The sequence below is a fragment of the Nelumbo lutea genome, chromosome 2, assembly GCF_056320005.1.
Source record: "Nelumbo lutea isolate HS-2025 chromosome 2, American lotus-T2T, whole genome shotgun sequence".
NCBI classification, from domain to species: Eukaryota; Viridiplantae; Streptophyta; class Magnoliopsida; order Proteales; family Nelumbonaceae; genus Nelumbo; species Nelumbo lutea.
The window spans coordinates 110,441,756-110,467,614 of record NC_142685.1 but is presented as its reverse complement, the minus strand read 5'-3'; the positions used below and the strand labels follow the sequence as shown (position 1 = coordinate 110,467,614).

The 25,859-nt window shown below is 38.8% G+C and overlaps 1 protein-coding gene across 2 annotated transcripts in view; it reads right to left on the bottom strand.

The window, feature by feature from the left end:
* Positions 1 to 1,477: 1,477 nt before the first annotated feature.
* The window catches only part of ATCS (Citrate synthase family protein), a 49,664-nt gene continuing 25,282 nt past the window's right edge, over positions 1,478 to 25,859 (bottom strand). For both annotated transcript variants that reach the window (XM_088971153.1, XM_088971152.1), the window contains exons 9-20: positions 16,581 to 16,663; positions 15,840 to 15,889; positions 15,675 to 15,752; positions 11,989 to 12,117; positions 11,817 to 11,859; positions 11,478 to 11,564; positions 9,386 to 9,487; positions 6,499 to 6,606; positions 6,336 to 6,386; positions 5,782 to 5,855; positions 1,943 to 1,994; positions 1,478 to 1,863 (exon numbers count right to left, since the gene is read on the bottom strand). In XM_088971153.1, coding sequence (XP_088827279.1) covers positions 1,771 to 1,863; positions 1,943 to 1,994; positions 5,782 to 5,855; positions 6,336 to 6,386; positions 6,499 to 6,606; positions 9,386 to 9,487; positions 11,478 to 11,564; positions 11,817 to 11,859; positions 11,989 to 12,117; positions 15,675 to 15,752; positions 15,840 to 15,889; positions 16,581 to 16,663 — 950 coding nt within the window. In that variant the 3' untranslated portion in view covers positions 1,478 to 1,770. The remainder of the gene's footprint in view (positions 1,864 to 1,942; positions 1,995 to 5,781; positions 5,856 to 6,335; positions 6,387 to 6,498; positions 6,607 to 9,385; positions 9,488 to 11,477; positions 11,565 to 11,816; positions 11,860 to 11,988; positions 12,118 to 15,674; positions 15,753 to 15,839; positions 15,890 to 16,580; positions 16,664 to 25,859) is intronic.

Below are 25,859 nucleotides of genomic sequence, written 5' to 3'. Positions count from 1 at the left end.
CTAGGTATAAATGTATAATCTAAAGTCTTAACCAGCAAGGACAGGAACCATGAGGAGAAATACTACAGGTATAATCTAAAATCTAAACCAGTTGGATGGAGGGATTCTCAGACAGTGACCAACTGCTTGAGAGAGTGGGAGTTACCCTTAGAGGAAAAAATCGTACTCCGCTGAATCAAAATTCAAGAATTTACAAGTGAATTAGTGATCCCTGAAGCTTACAGAAGTGGGTCTGTGGACTGCTTTATCTTGCGGCTTTGCTCTGCCAACAGCCAAGCCATAATTATTTTCTGTAAAGTCGGAATTACAAGGAAGTGGTGTTATCAACCCTATTTATCTAGGGATGTTTGGAAGTGACTGTTTTTTCTGAAAAATGGTACCACGTTGGATCCACGTAGGCAATTCAACAAACACCCACATGTATGATTGTTTAGTTCAAGCGTTTTTTGAAAAAATGCTGAAAAACAGGTATGCCTCATAAATCAGGACGCAACCGTTGCCCCCAACGGTTGACGGATATGGCAAATACGTGGCAGAAAAACGGTGATAAAAATCAGCTTACCAAACAGAATAATATTACTCACTGCCTACGTGGCAGAAACACTCCCAAACATATTAAGGCATTTTTTGTGAAAAACGGGTCTAACAAGCATTGACCTTTTTATGTTTTTTTTGTTTTTTTTTTTTTTTTTTGAAAATCAATCCTAAAAAGTGGCCACGCTTCCAAACACCATACTAATTAATAAAACTCCTTGATTGTTGGTGATACAAGGGCTACAGGGCCACAGCACATGGTTCTCATACCAGATCAAACCAAAAAGTCGGTTTCTCTGTTTGATAGTGCTTCTGTTTCCTGGGTTTTGTTCAATGTTGCTACTGCTTTCTGAGTCTGTCATTTCATTTTGTAATTTCACTCCAAGCCCCAAGGCTACAAACCTTAGGCTATGTTTGTTTGCAATGCAAATTTGAATCAAATACAAATTTTGCACTAGGTTCAGTTTTGCATTCATTTATTTGTGAGTTGTAGACTTGTGGCTATGATTTGTACTCTTACTTGATGCGAATGTTTGCAATGCAACATTTACACTTCATCCTACCTTAATTATCCCTTCTCATGTTGAGTGAGGACTACATCAATTTGCCTCCTACCTTACTACCCCCATACTAATAACCTCTCGCCTCATTCCTCTTTCATATAAATTGGGGACCACATCATTTTACTTGACAAACTGAACAAGGCCTGAACTCTGAAGCAAAAGTTAACCAGGATTTACACTCGGTCCATTTGCACTCCTATGCATTTACACCAGTGCAAATGAAATTTGCAGTGCAACCAAATGAAGCCTTATGCACGAGTAAAGGAAAATGACCACCCTGATCTGATAAAGTGTGCAAATTAGAGAAATCAATCAAGGAAGCAAAGACGGTATAGTGATTCCTATTATATCAAACCACAATTACGCACAACAAAAGCATATGAGACCTCAAAAGCCAATTTCTACTCATTCAGTTTTGATTTAACAATATGAGAGCAGATGAGTATATTGCCTTTAAAATTTGGAGAAGGCAACTCCAAAAGCTCGAAGTTTGGAGTAACCACAAGATAAAGCTCAAATTCCTGAATTACACTCCCAGCCCTACCCCAAAAACCATACGGAAAAAAGATGAAAAGATGTAAAGGAAAGAAAGAGAATGAAAAGATGGCCATTCCCTTTCATCAATTATTACTGAGAAAAAAAAAATCAAATACCGCTACACAACATGTAGGAGTTATGCTGCCTTCTTGCAGTGCTTCTCAAGCCATTCCATCGTAACGCTTTTTGGCCTTTCAAGCGGCAAGCCAAGGGCCCGATCCCATATAATCTGAAGCAGAAAACAACAACTCAGACAAACTCGACTAAGGAATAATAGACAATCAGGAGCGAAAGGGGAGCAGAACAACCTGAGAGCAGATTCCAATGCTTCTTGAGACACCGAAAAGAACGGTATAATACCTGCGCAAAATGTGCAAGATATCATAAACATTGATATTAAGATAGTACTCAAATAGCTTTGGGATCAGCTAGTGGTGAAAAATTAGAATTGATGCCCTCTATATATAAATAAGACACAATATACTATAAACATAACATGGGAGTAGCTTTACTAGTCAGATCATTTTTACAGCGTATGATCATGTTTCAAATAAACGCTGCTTCTTTTTCTGTTTTAGGAAGAAACAATATGATAACATGGGAGTTGCTCCATTGCAACCCGGGTGACCAGGGTTCAAATCTTGGAAACAACCTCTCTATATGTGCAGGGTAATGCTGTGTACATCTGTCCCTCCCCAGACCTTGCATTGGAGGGAGCCTATGCAGTATGCACTGGGATGCCCCTTTAGTAGGAAACAATAGTTCAACTTCCCTAACAACATAAGAATCTTCCATGCAGCAATTTCCTTTAGGCTGCATTTGGAAACAATGCAAATGGAGTGTAAATCCCAGTTCGGGGTAAATTTGCACTCTGGTTCACTTTTGCCTGTGTTTGGCAACATTACATTTATACATTGACAAATGACAGACCAATGCATATTTACCTTGATAATAAGATGTAAAAGTACATTAATAAAAAAGAAGTAAATTTGCATTCAAGTGGGCTTTTGATAAAAAAAAAAGCATATGCTTTATTGGAATTCATGTTTGCATCCATTACAGCTAAAAGCCTGTTCGGTAAGAAGGTAAATTTGTCAGTGCAAAACTAACCCAACTTTGCAATTTATATGAACCGTTTTACACTCTACATATTTGCATTCACACTTATTTGCATCATTTCCAAGCGCAGCCTTGAGGGCCACAACGAGTCAACTTATTAGTTTCATCATCCTTTATTCCTAGGATAAGTTTCAGATGAAAAACCTTGCCAAGTATTCAAAAGCATATGCATCTTTTAAATTTAAAACAAAATTGAACTTCAAATGGCTAGTTTAGTCCCAAAAAAATAACAAAACAAAACTTCAATTTAAGGTAAAGGGCTCATGCAGACCACAGGATTGAATACATGGACAATCTGAAGGAGTCCTCCCTCTGATGGTGATATGGATTGACCACAGGATTACTCCATGTGGGAAAAAGATTCCCTAATTGACCCAATTAGGGAATCCTTTCCATACAATAGTGGTAATATAGTAGTATAATACAAGGGAAAAATCTAAGGTCTAAGCAACCCAATAACCTTTCACATAGTAACTTGTCTTCTATAGTAGTATAGTACAATGCTTTAAAGAAGTCCCACAAAAACTTTTATTGGTGATATTCTTTTGCAATTGAGAAGGATGCTGAGAGAAAAATACCGATGGGTCAAGGTCTGACACTGAAGAGGTTGTGTGGCAATGCAAGAAATGATGATGTTGTTGGGGAGGTGATGAGGATCATTTGCATGAGGTTCACCAGATTAAGAAGTCATAACTGGTAGGGTACGTAGTAGATAGGAGAGTGTGGGTGACCAAATCATTAGGTCTGTTCTTCCCAGTCAAGAATCATTTGCTAGAGAGGAATTTAGGAGGTTAGAAAAGGACGATGCAAGGTAATTGACATAGAGATCTCCTTGGAGCTCTGATTAGGAAGAACAGCATGATCTATAATGAGGTTGATAAACTCTTGGTTTGGGATGATGCAGAGCCAAGCACCAGGAGCAAAGGGTCCAAACTCCAAAGCAGGGGTAGTAAGAAACTTGAAGGGGTTATGGTGATAAGCATGAGAGGTAGAGGTATATATGGGGAAGCCAAGAAGTGCCAAGGAAGTTTGCTTAGAACTTTTTTGGTTGGCATATAGTGGTTACTTCAGTGTTGTGGTGTGTGAATTATTAGCGGTTTCTATAGCTGACACTTTTTTGTTGTTAGTTTGATATTGTCAGAGTGCTATTTCTCTCCAGAGTTTCCTGTCATTTTACAGTTGGTTTTTGTGTTGAGAGGACTTCTATTGTATAGTTGGGGCAGGGCTGGTCCATGTTGAGCTATAGCTTCTGCCTGCTGTCCTTTTTCCTTTGTTAGGGACTCTGGTGGCCTATGTATTTCTTGTACACACTTCCTTTGTTTAATGCATTTTAATTTATTATCTAAAAATTATGCGAAGATTAGGGTTTAATTTATTGAATAATGCAAATGTAAAATATAATGCTGAGGTTGAAGGAACGGTGTATGGTTAAGTTATTAAACAGAAAGAAATTTTCCTCCATAGATAACTATCTATATTGAACTCTTGTTTTTGCAGATACCTGTGTGCTTGTCCTTTCTTTATCAGTAACGATATCAGAATATTATATTTGTACAAAAACAATATCACAATATTATTTAGAAATTTTCCTCCATAGATAACTATCTATATTGAACTCTTGTTTTTGCAGATACCTGTGTGCTTGTCCTTTCTTTATCAGTAACGATATCAGAATATTATATTTGTACAAAAACAATATCACAATATTTTTTTTTTTGATAATTAACAATATCAGAATATTATTGTTATTAGAAACAATAACAGTGTACATGGCAGAGGTGCTCTGCAACAAGAACAAATGAAGAGTAGCACCTTAGTCAACAGATAAGCCCTCTATCACTCCATATCCCCATTACAGCCCCATTGCAACAGATATATTGAATCCTTATAGACTTTGAACTGCATTAGCAGAATTAAGAACACATAGAAATGCGCAATTGAATCTCAAAACAAAGTGTCTAGCCTCTCAAGTAGGATGTATCAGGACCCAAGGTCCATTTCCTCTACTCACGATCACCTTACATTTACAATAACCTGCATTCCAACAGCATGGACAATCTCAGTCCTGCGTGCAAGGGTTGGAGCTTAGCTCCCACTAAATTTCCCAATCCTATGTCCCCAAATATGTCAGAACAATATTTCTCTAATGGTTTTTTAATGAACCACCTCTTCCATGTTTGGTCATCTTTTCTTAGCTTCCTACTTGTATTTGTTTCTTATTGCATCAAATGTCCCAATAAAGAGATGCCAATCCTAGATCTGGTTGATATTATTTTATGATGAATACTTCAGATTGCAACACTATTGAAGATCCTAAATAGTCAATTCCCTCGCCTTGTTGTCTAAATAACACCTAGCAATTTACTTTGAACTTTTTTATTTCTTGATGCTGAACTCTAGATGGAAGTCTTATTTGATTACCATAAAAATCATTTCCACTGAATTCATGGTTTTAGAGATTGAAGTCTTCTCTAATAGTCTTAAATCCTTTTATTTCATTTTTCTTTATACATTTTTCCCTAAATATTCTTAGACCCGAATCTTTAGGGTAACAAAAATAGTTTGGTTTGTAGTGGATGTCTCTAGTTCCTCATTTCCAAATTGCTGGAGTTTCTTTTTGTTTTCTCTTTAGTACTTTTTCTGCATTTGTATTTATCTTTGCTTTGTTATTGCACATCCAAAATTCATATATAAATATAGAGGGGGATGGGGCAGGGGGGTGGGGAGGGGAGAGAGAGAGAGAGAGAGAGAGAGAGGGAGAGAGAGAGAGAGAGAGGAGAGACCTACATCTTAGTCTAAGGATCTCTAAATCTCAAAAAAAAAAAGTAAAAAAGTTGGGTTCTTCTATTATATGAAACTTTCATACACATGCTAGTTGAGTCATTCCCTTCAATTTTTGGTGTGAATTAAAGTGGGTGTCTTTTCCATAGGGATGGAAGTGGGGGTCAACAATCTGATGAAAAAAAAAAATTAAAGCTAAGTACCATTTTGCAACATGTAAAAGCTAAGAAAGGATACAACTCTATACCTTGCTTCAGTTAACCCAAAATGGTTCAACAGCACACCACTGTGAGCATCAACATTGGGCCAGGGATTCTTAACCTAAAACAATTTGCAATATTCAGGACAAAATTCATGTCAGATCTATATTTGGATAGCTCATGAAATAGAGTTACAATAGAAAAATAATCTAGATGAAAACAATTACACTAAAGCAGTAAAAAGAAAAAGCTCAATGTGATACCAGAAACCAAGATACAAAAGATTAGCCCAGAAAGCTCTGCTCTAACATATAAGCTATATCAGCATTCAGCACTATGTTTGTCCAACATGGGATAGTCATCCAACACTCACTATTGTCCTTTCTCACTTTTTCTATGTTTTAGTAACAAAACAGGGGATTTAAGCTTGTACCTTTTAATTTATGAACAAAATCATATAGACCTAAATACATTCCAAGTCCATGCTCTTGCCTCCTTGGTAGTAGGAATTGACAAGGCTTTAACATTCAGGAGAAAAATTTCCAAACATATGGAAAAGCACATGCTTCCCTTTGAACTGTTTTCAAAGTAAACAAATTACCTTGCCTAGCTGAGTGAGTATGGGAGGCACAACTTCATAAAGCTTGGAAACCTATAAAAATGAAAAACTCAACTTAGTTCACCAATAAATAAGATAAAACACATAGAATGGGTGCGCCTTAAAAGTTACACCCTTGTCTGGTAACGAGGAGCCAAGTAATAACCAGCTGGAACAGTGGATCATCAGGCAAGTGCTTCAATGCAAACTCCCTCTGGCATGTGTATCTTGGATCTGTTTTACGCAGAACTCCATGCCCATACCCAGGAACAACCTGCATATTAGATGCAAAGAATAAGAAAATAAAGATGAAAATGTAATAACAGGACTCAGAGAGGTCTCTCCAACTTATGTCATATGTCACATGTTTTTATTGAAAAGAATAGTTTAGCTTCTTTTTGGAAAATTGTTCAAAATTCAGAGTAGGAGATAGCTCTAGAATTCATTTTCAGGAACGTTGTAGTCAGTATTTTGAAAACCGGACTGGACCGGATGATTAGACCGGAAAACTGGGAAATGATCACCTGATCGGTTCCGTTTCACCCTAAAACCGCTTTTTTGGCCAAAAACCGTTGATTTGGTCAGCAAACCGCTGACCCAGGTGGTCAAACCGTCGAATCGGACAATGGTTTTTGCCCTTTTTTTATTTTTTTGTCAGAGCAGGCAGTTGGTTCAGTCCAAACAGTCAGACCGTTCAACCTGAGAACTGGACCCCCAGAATGGTTCCTTGTCCGGTCCGGTTTTAAAAACCTTGGTTGAAACTTGCAACATGTGCATGCTTTGTGACATATGGCCTAACCTATATCTCCAAAAGACAGTACTATGAATCAATATTACAAAATCAGGAATGAGCAGGTTGTATGGTGCCCTATTTTCAGAAGAACATTGCGACAGAGATCAAAAAATGTGCTTTGGTGTTCAATGAATCGAAATCACCAAACATATTGCCTTCATCTACAAACAAAGATGGTGGAACAGATATTCTAATGGATGTTTCTTGGTGAAGCCACTTTATGATGCAACTACCATAAATCAGGTGGAAACTTCTCAGAATCAAGGTGTTTGAGGTAATCCAGTTCCACTATGTGTTGAAGTTTTTGCATGGTTATGTCCTTGGGCAGCATTCTGACCGTTGATTTGTAAATAGATGACTCAGAATTACTAGCCGTGTTTTATGTGAAACAAACATGAAAGTGTTAGATAATTATTCAGCCACTGCAGGACTGCAGCTTTTTATTTGGGCTACCCCCCCCCCCAAAGCACTTCATAGTCCACTAGGACGGGAAGAGATCCTACCAACTTAGGATCTGGTGGTGGGTTTTGTGGAGGTAAATGAGGGCTCTGGGTGATTTGAGATGAAGGATATGAATGGAGAAACAATCCGAATGTTGTTACCAAAGAATGTCATCAAATCACTCTCTTTGAACTCCAATTACAATGACTCATTTATAAGACTCAACTTACTAACTCAGATGTCCCATTTCAAACTCCAGTTTGGACTAGGAAATTGACCCAAAAACAAATACTACTAATTGCTTTAGAACCAAGTGTAAGCCATTGCGACACGTAAATAAAGACTCCAACTCCTAAACAAATCTAATAACAATTTCCTAATCCAATTAAAACTACTTTAATTTAAAGACATCAGAAATTTCTAAAAATAGTAAACAGCGACTTCACTAAAAATAGTAATTACAAGTTTACAACAATTACTATAAATAGTAATTCCGAGAGTTACCAAAAATAGTAATTCCGAAATAGCAATAAAAATATAAAAAACAGAACCCTATTGTGTTCTTTTTTGTGTTCCTAGGTCATGCAACTTAGCAGATGGTTCAGCTAAGGCAGGACAGGAGTAATGCTAGATCTGTAACAATTACTATTATTGGCCCTTATAAACATAAAAATGTCTTGATTCTTGAAAAATATGTTATTTTATGAAATTTGTGCGAAGGATATACACAGTTAATACATTTCTATATATTAGTTTGTATTTGAAAAAATATTATTTTATGGATTGACCATATAGATGACAAAATTCAAAGACCACTCAGAGTCCTGGTTCATATATTCCACACAGGACCTATCTTGTATTTTTCCATCTAATAAGAAATATAAAGGAAGATAGTACATATAAAATTAATTTCTTCAAATAAAAACCCTACATGGGAAAATTATTATCAGCATCATTATCTTCCGTTGTCTATGGTAAACTAGGTTCACAGGGTCTTGGGCTGGTTGTCAGTTGCTGGGCTAGAGACACTTCAAGGTCTCCAAGCCAAGTGTGTCTCTGGATGTTAGATCCATACGCCAATAAGACACAATAACGAAACACATATTGCAATTTGAATTGAGCACAATTATGGCCCATCCAGAGCACAGTTCCAAGCACATATCGGGCTGGGCAATAGCAATATTATCACATTCACATCCCCCCAAGGGCTTGGCCAGTTAGAGCTGCCGACCAATGCTGTAGTCTGCTAACAAGATCCTTGAGAAAACCCAAATGGCTTATTTTATTACAAAACCAGCTTCTTTCTGGACTTGTCTTGAGATTAATAATTAAAGATGGAGGAACATGATTTATCATTAATGATGACAATCATGATAATCAGTGCTGTTAGTTAAATTAATTTAACATATCCACAGTCACATATTAAGTTGTACTTTAATTGAAGTTCATATACAACATAATTTCATCTAGAAAGAAAAAATGAATACTTGAGTGATGAATCTATTGGTGCATTATTGAGTACAAGTAACCCTCATTAGATCTGTGAGGGCTAAGTTTATAGGGTTAGTCTTTTATTTCTAATAATGAATAAATATGGATGAAAATATCTCATGATTTCAAAGATAAAAAACCATGGCCGGTTCAGTAATAGTACTCAGAAAAGGATACATTGCACATGTCCCCAGAAGAAAGAACATCAATTCATGTGTTGACTTTTTCAGAGGTGCACACTGAGGTTAGTAGCATTAACGTGCTTAGCTAAGTTTACCTTGGTAATGGATCAAATACATCTGTAGAACAGAAGTGTCATATTTCATACCTTGCCGCTATTTAATGTTTTCCAGACGTAATCCTTTAACTGGTCAGTGGTTATGTTTTCCCCACATTCATCTACAACAGATTTGATCCATAGTAAAACTTCCTGCAACCAAATTATAGTGAAGGTTTGAAACTGCTGGCTATGAAAGTCAAAATCAGAAAGGCCTGTAGAACCCAATAGCTTGGTGAAAATTATATCAGAGGGGAATGCAACATGAAACACCACATCAAACAATATAATGTCTCAGGTAGGAAGAGTCCTACTTGATTAATACTAAGGCCAAAAAGTACAGAATTTCATCACCAAACAACTACCCACAAAAAACTCATAAAGTAGCAAACCTTCCACACTGAATCTAGCAACCAAGGGAGGAAGGATAAAGGTGTACAACTAACTTGCCAATCCAAAATTAAAACCTAGCTGTCATTTTCATACCACTAGTCCATCAATCATCAAAACATGTCCAAATTCATGTTCCTGGGCTTGTTAAATAGCTACTTAAAATGAATTCCAATGATATCAAATTATAAAAATGTTTATGTTTTGGCATAGAAAATTTAGCAACACAAGGACAAATTCAAGGTTGTCATCAATTTTGGATGGCATTGAGGTGCACCTAACAATTTGACTATAGACTGCTTTCAGGATTACCATTCAGCATATATAATCCAGAAGCCACAAACTAGTATTACAACAGTGAAACTTTTTTGTTAACAAGAAAAAAAAAAAAAAAGCAGAGAATCTTATTTTGCGAACTACACAATAAACAACTATCAAACATGTTCATCAGTTTTAAAGAAAGTCACAATTAGAACGCATAATAAAGGATTACAGCCTTGGGATTCTTTAAGGGAAACTAGTATTGATTTTTTTGAAAGGTAATGTAATTTTATTGAAACAGAAAAAAAGATACAACAGGGCCCTCACCAAAGGAGGGCTAGTCCAGAAATAAAACAGAACACAGACTCCACACAGAGACCAACTCAAATTACAGACTCCAAAGGGACTGAGAACTAAGCAGCTGAAGCACATTCAGGTGCTTAATTTCAGGATTAGCAGCCACCCAAGAGATCAGCTTACTCACAGCCCTTGCACTAACTCGTTTGTGCTTTTAAACTTGTTACAGAAGACTCTGTTGTTTCTTTCAGACAAGATGGACCAGAGAATAGCAGATGGAATAGTTTTCTACACCAACATTCCTTTCTCCCTAAGACCCCCCATCTTCCAACAGCACAACAAATCTTTAACTGTACTCAGCATAACCCAGCTGATTCCCACAGCTTTCAGAAAGTACTCCCACACCTGAGAGGAGATTGGACAGTGAAGACAAAGATGATCTGTAGATTCCAGCTGAGACCCACAAAGCCCGAAAGACACTTATCTAGAGCCATTGTCCAAACCAGTAAATTAGATTTTGAAGGACTGACCAGATTCCAGATTTCAATAGATGTAATCTTGACAATCCAGAAGCCTCTGGCATTGGGACGCTATTAGAGATGATAATAGCAAGTTAGCAACATTCTTCTCAGTTTCTCAGGGCCAGTGTGTTTTGGCAACTCAGAGAGAGCAGAAATCTAGTCTTTCAAAAGGCATACAGCTAGCTTCTACACCCAGATGGAGAGAATTAATTGAAGGGGACAATCAGGTGGTCATCAGCTGGCTGGGGTCAGAGAAAGAAGTACATTGGATTTTCAAATTCTAGCTTAGAGAAACAACAATTAAGGCTGAGGAGCTGCATTAGTCAGAACAGAAGTTAAGAGGGATACTATTGTATGGGAAATGCCGGGAGGCCCGGAACTTCAGTCTGTTCATAATAGAGTGGATTTTGTTCTTCTTTCAGCATTAGTCAGCATATCACTGCTGTATTTTACACTACCAATCAGTTTTTTGTTAAATAAATCACTTTTTCTGCAATAATATTGATATACTTTTGCTTATCAAAAAATAATAATAACACTTAACCATTTATGGAAAATTGTAAAATTTCTTCTCTAAATAGCATAAGGTTTAATCAATCCCAATAAGCAAAAAGAAGAATAAATATGGCTTAAGAAACCAAGAAAAAAAAGAGAAGTACTCCAGAATATAATACCTGATTGGCCAAGCCATGGAGAGGCCCAGCTAAACCATTTAATGCAGCTGCAAATGAAAGGTAAGGATCTGAAAGGGCACTACCAACCTACAAATTCAACAAAGCACAAGTAAATAGAGTGATAATGTATGCAAAGGTGCTAAGAGGACTAAAATTCAAAAGATTGTCATAATGTATTCAGAATATGCAAATGGATGGGCATAAACTAAGACTAGCTTCTGACTACTAATTTTCTAGCTCTTGTGGCCTAATAACATTCACAAGTGTCTACACTATGACATATTAGAAACAGAAGGATTAATTAATGGGAAGACAAAAATCAAATCAGGGACCACTTACAAGATGAGCAGTATGTGCACTAACGTTTCCACCTTCATGGTCACTGCAGCACATAGCAATTGTCTAGCATTAAATAATAAAAAATTGAAATGGTAAAACCTTTACATAGCAATTGAGAAAAAGGAAAAAAACTGTAAAAGAGGACCTTTATGTGGATATTACAGAAACCAACCTATGGATGGTGACATATAGTCTCATCAGCTCTTGCATTTTGGGATCATCAAACCCAAGCATGTGAGAAAAGTTCCCACCATAATCCAAAGAATGATCCACGGGTATAACTTTCCCATCCTTGTAAGCTCTACAAAACCACAAGAAAAAAAATCAAAATATAGTTATGGCATATTCATTTAGTATTTTTTTTTATCAATAACAATAAGCTTTATTAAAGATGTGAAGCTTTAATTACAAGAGAAGGGGAGGTAAAATGTCTTAACTCCCCACCAGCAAATTACAAAGAAAAAGGAATTAGAAATTAGCCTATAACAAAGAATCCCTATTCACCCCTTGCCTGGTTAACCCATCAGCAATTGAGTTAGCAGTTCTTTTCACCAAACTGTATTTCTCCTCAATGTCCCTAGTAAGCCATTTGAATTTTTTCCTTTCATTGTTGTAGCTCCACATGCCATTGTTGTCTTCCTTTAGCCATCTAACCACCACCTCCGAGTCACCTTCAAGGACCAATCTTCTGATGTTCAACTCTCTTGCTCTTTGCATTCCTTCCAAAGCTGCAAAGCTCAGCCCTAAGAGAGTCACCTCCAATTGGGCCTGAAAACATGGCAAGAATAATCCCCTTCCTCATTCTTGAACACTCCCCCAATCCCAGAAGGCTCTGGATTCCTTATGCTACTACCATCAAAATCCAGTTTTATGATTCTGAAGGGTGGAGAGATCCAAGAGGGCTAGGAGTCCACTTAATTTGGGCAGAGTTGGCTATCTCTATCCAATTTCTCAGCAAGTCAAACATGGAAAAATCTGTGAATAGATCCAAAAATGTCAGTCAGTGGGCCACCCTTAAATGTAACAGTTCTAATAATTTTTCAATGGTTCTTTCCTTGTCTGAAAAAATTCGTGAGTTTCATTCTTCCCATAAAGACCAACACACTGCTGCCCTAATGCTTCCCCACATAACCCTCCCTCTTTTCCTAGGCTAGATGAAATAAGGAGAACAAGATTTGCATATTCAAAGGGGGATTCCAATTACAACCAAAAAGGGAGAAAACCCACTCCCAAATAGTTTTAGCAAACCGGCAAGTAACCATAAGCTGGTAACCAGTTTCCCCATCAATTTTGTAAAGAGTACCCCTATTCCGGGATAAACAAGAATTGGGTCTCTTTCCTTGAAGCAGGTCATTTGTGTTTATTCTTTCCAGGAAAGTTTCCTAGCAAAAACTACCAACCCGAGGAGGAATGGGCTTGCCCCAAATCTATTTAACAAGGAAGGACAACCCAGAAGAGGCAGGAGGTTAAATTAGGGTTTCAAAGAACGATGCACAAGAGAAGGTACCTGAGGAGGAAGGGGTCCAAATTTTGATGTCTTCCTTAATGAGGGTTCAAGATAACATTTCTAATGATGGCTAATGGAGTCAAAATGCAACCCAAATCTGTATCCTTAATGGCCCTTTTCAAGCCCAGGTTCCACCCAAAACCAAAAGTAGAGTATGAAGGAACTAGGAAAGAAGAGATGGGTTCATTTTTCAGATCTAACAGAGCATACAAAGAGGGAAACTGGTCCATCAAAGGGGAATCACCAACCCAAGTTTGCTCCCAAAACTATTTTAGGTTATCTGAGTTCAATCCGTACCTGATCCAAGGAGATAATATTGGAAGTAGATCATGGATGGCTCTCCATGGAGAAGCAACAATAGCCCTTGCCAGAATGCTAGCCACTATTTTCATCTACAATTTGTCCTTTTTCAAAGGAAACCTCCACAACCACATCCCGAGCAAAGCCATGTTTTTTTTCCTAATATTCCCAATCTCAAGACCTCCTAGCTTCTTACATCTAGTTTCCACCTCTCAACTCACCCTACGGTCCCTCTTCTCTTATCCTGGCTCCCACAAGAAATCCCTTAGTAACATTTCCAAATTGCTACAGACCTTTGTGGGGATCTAACTCACCCTATGGTCCCTCCCCCTAAGGAAAGATAATTTTTCCTCCAAGAAGCATGTCTTTTCTCAAATCTTTCCACCACCGGTTTCCAAAAGCTTTCTTTCTTGGATTATCTCTGTAGAGAACACTGATGTGGGCCCCACAGCTGTGGTCCCACTCTGTCCGTAGGGTAGAATGAATCTAGTCATAGCTGATGGTCAATCTGTTATTCTGTTATTCTAGTTGTTATTTACTTTTCAGTTTTATATTGTTATGTGTTATGATGTAAACACCAAGGGCAGATGTATCCTTTCATGTAACTAGCATAACATATAAATATTAAATTGAAGTGGCGGCGACAGAATATTGAGATTCCATCCTTCCTTTCAAAGCCTGTGTTCTACTGCTCTCTCACTACTCTTTCTCCTCTTTCTTCTTCACTTTCTCTTCTTTTCGAACCTGAAGTTTCTTAGTGACCAAGACTGATAGCAGTCTTGAACACCTACAATCTCCTAAGGGGAGGCCTAAGTAATTCGAAGGCCAATTCAAGATTGCACAGCCTAATACACCTGCATATTCTCTTCATTCCCTCACCTCCAAGTTCACTCCCACTATACAACTCTTTTTTTTTATCAGTAAATTGTAAGATATATTAATTCATAGCCAAAGATGGTACATTTTAGGGAGAGGCACGAGATGCTACCTCCCCTTTAACAAAGGACAAAGAAAATTACAAAGAAGCCCAATACAAGGAGACCCGAGTAGCCGCTTGTTTAGCAAGATAATCAGGCAAGGCATTAGCCGATCTACCCAACCACTGAAATCTGACTGTCATGTCCCTCAATAGCCATTTGACCTTTTTTAAGATATCCTTAAATTCCTAAGTGCCAGTACCTGGGTCAGCCAGCCATCCTACTACCACCTTGGAATCTCTAATTATTAAGTTCTGCACTCCAATTTGATAAGCAATCTGTATCCCTTGTGCTGCAGCTAGGAGTTCAGCCCTCACAAAGCCTCCTATTCGCACCGGTCCCAAAATAAGGGCAATGATATTGCTGTTCTCATTTCTAAGTACACCACCAATCCCAGACATCCCTGGGTTACCCTGGCTACTTCTGTCAAAGTTCAGCTTAACAAAACCCTCCATCAGTGGAGTCCAAGATACTTGAACTCTAGGCTTCCTAGAGGAGGTAAGGGCAACTACAGATCAATTCCTCATTAAATCATCAAAGGAGTAATTATCAAAGAGCTTTAAGGACTTCTTTTTATCTCCTTAAAGAAATGAAATTATGCACTTATTGATCAAAAAAAATTAAGTCTTTTAGGCAGAACGTTCTCATACCTAGCCTTACATATTGATGCAATATCATCACTTTTGGAAGAAAGACGGAGGGAAAAAATGAATAAAATAAAATATGAAAGGAAATGCCTGGCATCATAATAAAGGATCATATCCCATGCAGGTAGATGCTTGTTGACCAGTAAGATCATTAGAAAAGAGATAATCATTTTGTGTATCCCTTGAACCAAAGGGAGTTCATTTTGGTACATTTTTTATTGCTAACACCCAAATTCTTTTATTGATGATAGCATTATTGCTACTCCTACACATTAGACACACTGAATGGCATGGAAAAACATGATATTTATGAATAGCTACTCCCAGACACAAATCACTTAGATATTAGTCCTCCCAAATGATCGTCCAATGGCATATTACTTATCTGAGGAGAATGTTCAATGAGGTAACAATAAGATTTACTGACCTTCGATAAACATAAGCAGCTATAAGTGGAACTTTAGCAATCAAATTGAGAGAGTCCTCATAAGTAGGCTCCCAGAATCTAAAATAAAAATTAAGTAACATGTAAGAATAGATACATTACTAAAGGAGATGATAGAGAAAAAAAAGACCATTAGCAAAATCTTACTTTGACTTTGAAACCCCTTTCTCATATGCCTTCTGAAATTCACTGTGAACCTGAAAGCAGATATTGTTAAAGCGACTTGAACAGCAATAAAAAAGACATTTTTATTACCAAGAAATCAGAGAATTTATTTAATGGTGAGACAATGAGTACAAGCAGAATATAAAATTAAAGCCATTCAATTTTTTTATCAGAAGAATATATATTTATTTTATTAGATTTAATTAAAGTAGTTAGTACAACTTGATGACAGGAATGTCATCCTCAACTTTCAAACCCAAGTTACATAGAAGCCCAAAATAGTCGCTGCCTCATAACCCCTTGTTTGGCAAGGGAATCAGCCAAGCCATTTGCATTACTTCTAACCCACTTAAATTCAGCCTTTATATCCTCAACAATCTTTTCCACTTCCCTTATCACATGTTTAAGAGTCTAAGGAGTATTAACATTCTACCTAGCGCTGCTTATCTGCTGAGACCCTTACAGGCTAATGAGTCAGCAAGCGTATTAGCAGACCTAGGTACCCATGAGACAGATGCATCCAACTCAATTTGGTTTCTCAGATTCCATGGCCCAGCCATGATGCAATAGGCTCTGAATCCCCAACTACCAATACTTCACAAAATCCACGAGTAGTAACAGCCTAACTGTAATTACAACTTCGAAAACATGCATAAAGTAAGATAATGAACAAAGCATCTCAGATAACAATACAAAAGCAGTCTTGGAAGTTTATATTTCAACCTGAAGTCCCATAACACCTGTAGCGAATTGAGTCATAGGATGAGCAGTCACAGGAAGAGCGTCAATGACCTTATATACATGATCTGCAACATGAATTGACAAATCCTCAATAACACAAAAATTTTACAATTAAACTTCTAACTAGACATCCTAATGGAAGAATAAGCACATAAATTTTATAACCAAGTACTAATTGATTACAATAATGCTGCTTTTAAACCACAAGCTTAACTTCCACTTGAAAAAAATAAATAGTTAACAGCAAGGGAAGCAAATTTTCAATTAGAGCTAAACGCTAGCAATGTGCATGGCTAGTGGATAGAAGATGAACCATCTGTTCATCATCATGTGCTATTTAATGTCAAAGATACGGGGAATTTTTCTCCTTGTTCGGTGTTGTCTGGTCACGTAACAAGATACATAAGTTGTTCAAAACTTCCTCCAACTAAGAGGAAAGGATCATGTGATGCAGCTCAACAGCACCATTCCCTTGACGCATTGGTGAAGAGCAAATGCTAGGGTCTACCTAGATAAAGAGAGGAAAAAGAGAATTTATCAATGATGTCATTATGGTCAGAGTGGCACATCAGGTATGGACAAGGGAAGGGTTTTCATATTTCCTTATAATATGATGTGCAGCAAGGTTGTTCTTATGTGGCATTATTCTAGTGATGTTCCCCCTCTTCCAGAGGAGCCATTAATTCTAGTTGTGTGACAAAGTGGATTTGTTTGGATCAGCAATAAGAATTGAAAATTTTATCAAGATATATTAAATCTTGATAGTACAATGAGTCAGATCTAATCCCCACAAGTTACTCAATTTACAATTGTGCCCAAACAAATTGTTGCCTATATACCCCTTGTTTCGCTAGAGTATCATCCATCCCATTTGCAGTCCTTACCCAGTTGAATGTAGTGCTCAGCCCCTGGTGTAATAATTTCTATTTCCCTAAACTCATGCCTATATATCCATGGCATGAGCTGTTTATTTTTAGCCCAAGATTATCAGCTTTGAATCCCCCTTTACTTCCAAATGCTGAAAGTTTGATTGTTTAGCAACCTCTTAAGCCTTGCAACAGTGCCTTCAGTTCTGCCTTTAGTGAGTCTCCCAAACCCAAGGGACCTGAAAATATAGCCAATACTTTCCCTGTGCAGTCTCTAAATACTCCTCCAGTACCTGTCATTCCAGTGCTTCCCATGGAACTCCCATCAAAATTCAGTTTTATTTTATTAGCTGCTAGGGATGACCACACCATAACCATCTCTCCCTTTTTTTCTTGAGGAAGCTGCCACTTCAGACCATGCCTTTATGATGTCATTCACCGAGAAATCTGTGAATGTATCGTCTTTATCCAGTGTGCTGCTCTAATTTGTATAGCTTCACATAATTCCTCTTTTGGTCCACTTTTCTCATTAAAAATCCTTCCATTTCTTTCCTCCCAAACAGACCACACTACTGCAGCCAGAATTGCTCTCCACATAATTCTTCCTCTCTTTCTTGGTTTTCTTGAGAAACTTGGGCTCAATAAACTCACTACATCTTGCGGAGATATCCACCTGCAACCAAAAAGAGAGCAGCAGAATTCCCAAATACCAAGTACAAGGGAGCAAGACAGCAATAAATGAGAAAAGGATTCACCACTTGCACGGAAAAGGAATCAAATGTGGCATGAGAGGCATTTGTTTGGCCTTCTTTACTGAAGCAAGTCGCAGGTGTTTATCTTTCCAAGACAGACTTCCCAACACAATGCCTGGATTTTAGGTGGGATAGGTTTGCTCCAAATTTCTTTCACAGGGAAGTTCCCCCAAAATTATTGGACTGCGAAAGAGCATTAAGAAAGGACGCACAAGTAAAAACCCCATTAGGGGTACAAGACTAAACTCTAGTGTCATCCATTGACTGATCAAGGAAAGTTAGGTGGAGTTTACCTAGTAGTTGGATGAGTGTCTCACACTCATTGTCCCTCACACCCCTTCTAAACCCGAAATCCCAGTTAATCCATGAAGGACAAAAAGTAGCAAATCTCAAGATAGGTTGTTGTTTATAGTTAGACAAGGAGTAGAGGTTAGGAAAAGCAAACTGAAGGGGGGTTTCAGCCAGCCAAAGGTCTTCCCGAAACAATACCCGGGTCCCACTTCCCACATCATATCTAACAAAATTGATAAAAATTGGGTATACCACCTGTATTGATTTCCAAGGAGAGAGTGAACTTGATAAAGAGGCTACCTTTGCATCCCATCCATTATTCAGTCCCATAAATGCTTGCAATTACCTCATGCCAAAGTCTGTCATTTTCCAAAGGAAACCTCCATAACCATTTACCTAACAGTGTTGTATTTCTAGAGATTAGGTTCCCTATTCCAAGCCCACCCTACTCCTTGGGTTTATTAACTTGCTCCCACTTCGCTAGAGGATCCTTTTCTCATCCCCTGGTTCCCAAAGGAATCTCTCATGATCTTCTCTAATTAACTCCCAACTCTAGCTCGAATTCTAAAGGTGGAAAGGTAGTAAATAGGTAAATTAGCTATTGTTTCCCTAATTCTTCCACCCATTGAAACATAATTTCTTTTCTAGAGTGCTAGTCTTTTAGTAAACCTCTCTAATAACAGCTTCCAAAAGACTCCTAACCTTGGATTCCCCCCTAACGAGAGAACAATATAACCCAATGGCAAATTCCTTACCTCACACCCTAGAGTCTCTGCAAATATTCTAAATTCTTCCTCCCCCATATTAATCCCTGCTACACAACTCTTCCCCAAGTTCACTCTCAAATTTCCTTTAAACCCCTCAAGCCCTCTAGGTTGCCTTCTTCACAGAACATAATTATATCATTTGCAAACTGCAATGAGTGACTATCACCTCATTTCTACCTACCCTCCAGCCTCTAAGTACCCTCTCCAGGTCAGCCTTAATAATCATCATGCTTAAAACATCTGCTACTAAAGTGATGAGGAAAGGGGATAAGAGATCTCCCTATCTCAATCCCCGTTTGGCTGGAAAGAAATCTCTAGCCACTAAATTTATTAGAATTGAATAATGCATTGAATTTAAGCAGCCTCTGATCAATTCTCTCCACCTTTCACCTACCCCAATCTTCTCTAATATTTCAAGGATGAAAGACCAATCTACAAGATTGTATGCCTTCTCTAAATCCAGTTTGCAAATTAAGCATTTTTCTTTCATTCTCCTTCTCTACTATACACTCATTTGCCACCAAGATTTGATGAATGATCTGTCTCCCTTCAACAAAAGCTCCTTGGAATTGTGAAATTACCAAAGGCAACACTTTTTAAATATTCCAGCAAAAACCTTTGCTAAAATCTTATAGAGGCTACCCACTAGGCTTATTAGTCTAAAATCCATAGGCATGTTGACTACCCTCTTTTTGGGGATCAAAGCAATAAAGGTTGAATTTGCTCCTCAAGAGATTTCCCCTTCATGATAGAACTCATTAAACACTTCCACTATGTCAAATTTAAACTTCTCAACAATCTTGATAAAAAGCCATGGAGAAACCATTCTGGTCCCAAGGCTTTAGATCTTTCCATCGAAAATACTCTCTTTGATTACCTTCACTTTAAACAAATTTTCCAGGTTTGTAGAGAGATCCTCTAACACCTTTTCCCAAGACAAGTTAGGAAGGTTTGAGTTTCATACACTTGAGGTAGCAGAAAAGGCCTTAAAACGTGCACAAGAACTATGATTATCTCCTCCTCCCTTGTTATCACTTGACCATCCACTTCTAGTTATTAGGTTCTTCTTCCACTAGCTAGAGAGTGGAAAATCTTTGTGTTGCCCTTTCCTTCTATCAACCATTTACAGCTAGATTTTTGCCTCCAAGAAATTTCCTCTTTTCTTAACAATTCTTCCAAATCAAGTAACTTCCCTGTTGTCCAACTCCACAATCCTTAAAGAAATATTCTTCTTTGTTTCCTCTACTCTCCCAAACTGATTTTTGTTCTGAGTCCAAATTTTCTCTTTCAACTTTTTTAAGCATCTAGAGAATCTTAACCCCTTCTTTGTACTATCACCCTTTTTTTATCAATAACAACAGATTTCATTAAATAGTAATAGGGTTACAAAAAAGGGGAGCTAAAGTATCTTAACTCCCCATGGAAAGGATAAGTCCCAAGCTGAAAAAGAACAAAACAATTACAACTGAGCCCAGAACCCAGAAATCCTATCAACTCCTTGCCTAGCCAGGCCATCAACAAACAAGTTTGCACTTCTCTTAACCCAATTACACTGAACTACCATATTCTTAGACAACCATTTGAATTTTTTCTTCTCATTAATGTAACTCCAGAGCTTAGAATTGTCTTCTTTCAACCAGTTCATTACCACCACAGAATCTCCCTCTACAGTCAGCTTCTTGACCTTTAGGTCTTTACAACCATTTGAATTTTTTCTTCTCATTAATGTAACTCCAGAGCTTAGAATTGTCTTCTTTCAACCAGTTCACTACCACCACAGAATCTCCCTCTACAGTCAGCTTCTTGACCTTTAGGTCTTTAGCCCTTTGTACCCCTTCCAAGGCTACTAACACCTCGGCCCTCAACGAATCCCCCACTCCAATTGAGCTAGAGAATATAACTGTTATATTACCATTCTCATCTCGTAAAACCCCCCAATACCCGAGGGCCCTGGATTCCCCATGCTACTACCATCAAAATTTAATTTGATAAATCCAGGAGGTGAAGGATTCCATGTAGTATTCAGGGTCTTCTTAGCCGAGACTGAACTTGCAATTTCTTTCCATTTTCTTAACATATCATCTGTTGAAAAATCTGTGAACTCATCCATTGTCTTAATAGACGTTCAGGACTGTTATTAGTCTTGAACCCTAATGGATTTCAGGTTCAAAAATAAGTAAAAAAGGGTATAGAGAAGAGAGGAGAATGAGGGAGGAAGAGCAGTAGAACACAAGAGTTGAAAGGAGGAACAGAAGCTTAATGTTCTGCCGCTGCCACTTTATTTAATATTTATAAGTTATGCTCATTACATGGAAAGGACAGATATGTCCCTAGTATTTACATAACAAATAGAGCAAAATAAGACTGAAACAACTAAATGACCAACAGCTGACCCTAGGAAGACTAGAACACCTACCCTATGAACACAGTGGGACCGTAGCTGTGGGGCCCACATCAGTGTTTTCTACACTCCCCCTCAAGTGGGGAATAAATGTTTATCATTCCCAACTTGGATAGATCCGCCTCTAGGTTCTTCTGTTGTACAGCTTTGGTGAGGATATCTGCCAACTGCATGTTGGAGGTGATGTACGGGAGACACACTTCTTGTGATGAGACCTTCTCTCGTACAAAATGTCGATCAACTTCAATATGTTTAGTTTTGTCATGCTGTATCGGGTTGTGTGCTATATTAATAGCCGCTTGATTATCACAATACAGCATCAGGCGCTTCTCATACTCAACACCCAACTCCTCAAGTAGTGATCTCAGCCAAAGAATTTCAGCCACTCCGTTAGCCATTGACCCGTATTCAGCTTCAGCACTAGATCGGGAGACGACACTCTGTTTCTTACTCCTCCAAGAGACCAAGTTACCTCCCATAAGAGCACAATATCCAGAGGTAGACCTTCTGTCAACAACACTCCTAGCCCAATCAGCATCCGTATAGACCTCCACCTTCATGTGGTCATTGTTCTTGAACAATATACCTCTACCCAGGCATCTCTTCAAGTATACTAATATTCTTTCTGCTGCTAGAAGGTGCGTGGTTCTAGGAGAATGCATGTACTGACTAACAACACTAACTGCATAACTGATATCTGGCCAAGTGAGGCATAGATATAGGAGTTTTCCCACTAATCGCTAAAACATAACCTTGTCTTCAAGAGGCTCCCCACTCTCTGCACTAATCATGTGGTTCTGTTCAATGGGTGTATCCGCAAGTTTGACACCTAGCTTTCCAGTTTCCGCCAACAGATCTAGAACATATTTCCTCTAAGAGACAAAGATCCCTTGTTTAGATCTAGCAACCTCAATACCCAAAAAATATCGTAGTGCACCCAGATCTTTCATTTCCTGTCACCACAATATCATCAACATATACTGCAAGTAATGTCAGAGAGGACTCCACCCTCTTGATGAACAGTGTATGATCTGACTGGGCCTGTACATAATCGAACTTCCCAAGGGCTAGTCTGAATCTGTCGAACCAAGCTCTAGGTGACTGCTTCAAACCATACAATGCCTTATTGAGCCGGCAGACCATCTTACCTGCCTCTATATCATAGAATCTAGGAGGCAACTGCATGTAAACCTCTTCCTGCAAGTCCCCATTCAGAAAGGCATTTTTAACGTCCATTTGGTACAAAGGCCAAGTGTGGCTTGCTACAAGAGATAATAGAACTCAAATGGTGGTCATCTTGGCTACCGGGGCAAATGTCTCCAAGTAATCTATACCATAAGCTTAAGTGAACCTTTTTGCAACTAGCCGAGCTTTGTACCTCTCAATGGAACCATCCGCATTGTGCTTCACATTAAATACCCATCTGCATCCAACTGGTTTCTTTCCTTTGGGCAAATCAACTAGCTCCCAAGTATTATTTTTCAACAGGGCATCCATTTCAACTTGCATTGCACCTCTCCACTCTACGACTGATAGGGCTTCTTGCATTGTTCTTGGAATAGGGACATTAGCAACGGAAGTGAGATAGGACCTGTAGGAGGGAGATAGGCGATCATAGGATAAGAACTGGGAGATGAAGTGGGTTGTAGATGTGGTGCAATGCTGTTTTCCTTTACAGATGGCAATGGGAAGGTCAAGATCGTCTGTAGGGGGTGAAGTGGCAACAATGGAAGGACTCTCTGTGGGCCCTGGAACTGTAATATCTGGACTTGGAGCCGCAGAAGAGGTTGTGGCCGGGATTACTGATGACCGGGATCAACCTGCCTGCATCGCCTATGATAGACTCTCAACTCCTGATCCCCCTGCCCACCCTCGCTACTACAGCCCTCATCACCCAATGGAATAGGTAAAGGAACAGCCCCAAAAGTATTAACCCTACCCTCACTGCATTCCCCCTGAAAAAAAGGACCCAAATCCCCACGCTCACTACTCTCCCCCTGAGGAGAGACCCGAGAATAGTAGGGTGTCTCCTCAAAAAAAGTGACATCCATGGATACAAACTTCTTCCCTGAGATAGGATCATAGCAGCAATAACCCTTTTGAGTTTGTGCATAACCAAGAAAGATGCATTTGGAGGCCTTGGGTTCGAACTTGGAGTGATGGGGACCAAGAAGTTAAACAAAACAGGTACAACCAAATGTTTTCAGGGGAATAGTAAACAACTCCTCATTGGGGTATAGAAGAGAAAAAGGGAGGTTTCATATCAAGAACACGGGAAAGAACCCGATTAATAAGATATACCGCCGTGAGGATAGCATCATCCCAGAAGTGAATAGGGACATTGGATACTTCTAGCCACCTCCAAGATGTGCCTATTCTTCCTTTCTGCAACCCCATTCTGCTGAGGTGTATGAGGGCAAGTGCTCTGGTGGATAACCCCATGATTAAGAAAGTACGATGCCAATGGCTTAGCAAAGTATTCCTTTGCATTATCAGATCTAAGAACTTTGATCCTAGCATCAAACTGGGTTAGCATCATTTGGTAGAAGTTTTGGGTCAGGGCGGGAACCTCATCTCGTGAACGCATAAGATAAACCCAAGAAAACCGAGTATGGTCATCAACAAATAACAAAAAATATCTGTACCCACCCATAGAAGGAATGTGATATGGCCCCCAAACATCAGTATGCACAATATCAAAAGAACTATTACTCCTTTTATTACTCAATGAATAAGAGTTTCTACAATGTTTAGCAAACTCACAACTTTCACATTTCAACTGAGACGACTCAACAAACTCAAACAAAGTAGGGAACAGACTCTTTAAGGACCGAAAGACAAATGACGGCATAACCAGACTCACAACTTGAGAAACAAGTAACTTCTTATCCACTGACTCTTCTCGACGAGAATTCTCCCCGAGCAGATAGATCCCATTCGTCTCTCGGCCAGTCTCAATCACCTTCTTCGTCTCCTGGTCCTTAAAAACACATCGGTCAGGGAAGAAAGTTACTGAGCAGTTCATATGTTTGGTAATACTACTAACTGAAAGAAGGTTAGTATCAAGTTGAGGAACATGCAGGACAGAAGACAAGGAGATAATATCTGACAGTTTGATGTCACCCTTGCCAAAAATAGGGACAAGAGAGCCATCAGCAATAGATAATTTACCCCTACCAGAAGATAAGTGATAAGTAGTAAACAATGAGGGCAAGCTAGTCATATGGTCGGATGCACCTGAATTTATTACCTAATAGGGTTCAGTAGTACCTGGAGCTGAGGCATGGTAGGCTGAGACTTGAGTACCTGAATGTGCAAAGGTCGATGTGGCAGGGGCTGATGGTGACTGTGGTGACTGAGTTGAGTTGCCAACTTCCTTTTCCAATTGTATTAGAGCAGACCGAACTGCAGCTAAGGTCTCTAAGGGTGTGCCTCTTGTGCTAGACAAGGATGTTGAATTAGTAGTCACGGCCACATGAGCATTACCCTTCTTGTTTCTCAACTTTGCCGGGACCAAATGTGGATGCAGCTTCCAACATGTTTCTTTTGTGTGTTTAGGTTTCTTACAATGCTCACATACCACATCCCTTTTATCTTCCTTCTTTTTGTCCCTCTCTGACTCACCCCCTGTTTTGGGTTTGACAGCTACCAAGGCAGGTGTAAGCGGCTGAGGTTGCATCATGACTTTCCTCCTGGTCTCTTCACTGTGCATTAAGGAGTATGCCTGAGAGAGGGTCACACTATCTCTGGTCAAAATTTGCTGCCTCACAATATCATATTCTGAATTCAGTCCAGCTAGAAACTCAAACACCTTGTTTGTCTCGATGTGCTTTCTATGGGTCCGAGCATCTTTGGGACTCTCCCACTCAAGAGTCTCTAAGTGATCAATCTCATGCCACAGGGACTTCAAGGTAGAGAAATAGACCGAAACCGGTTTCTCTCCTTGTTTAAGGGTATTCACCTCACATTTCAATTCATATGCTCTGGCAACATTAAGGGGTTGGGAGTAAGTTTCTTTCATCACATCCCATATCTCCTTGGCTGTCTTTGCCCATAAGTAATTTCGGCTAATATGAGGCTGTATAGAATTACACAACCATGTCATAACCAAGTAGTTTTCTTGGACCCACTTGGTATACATAGGGTCTCCCTTGGAAGGCTCTATCACATCTCCCAAGAGATAC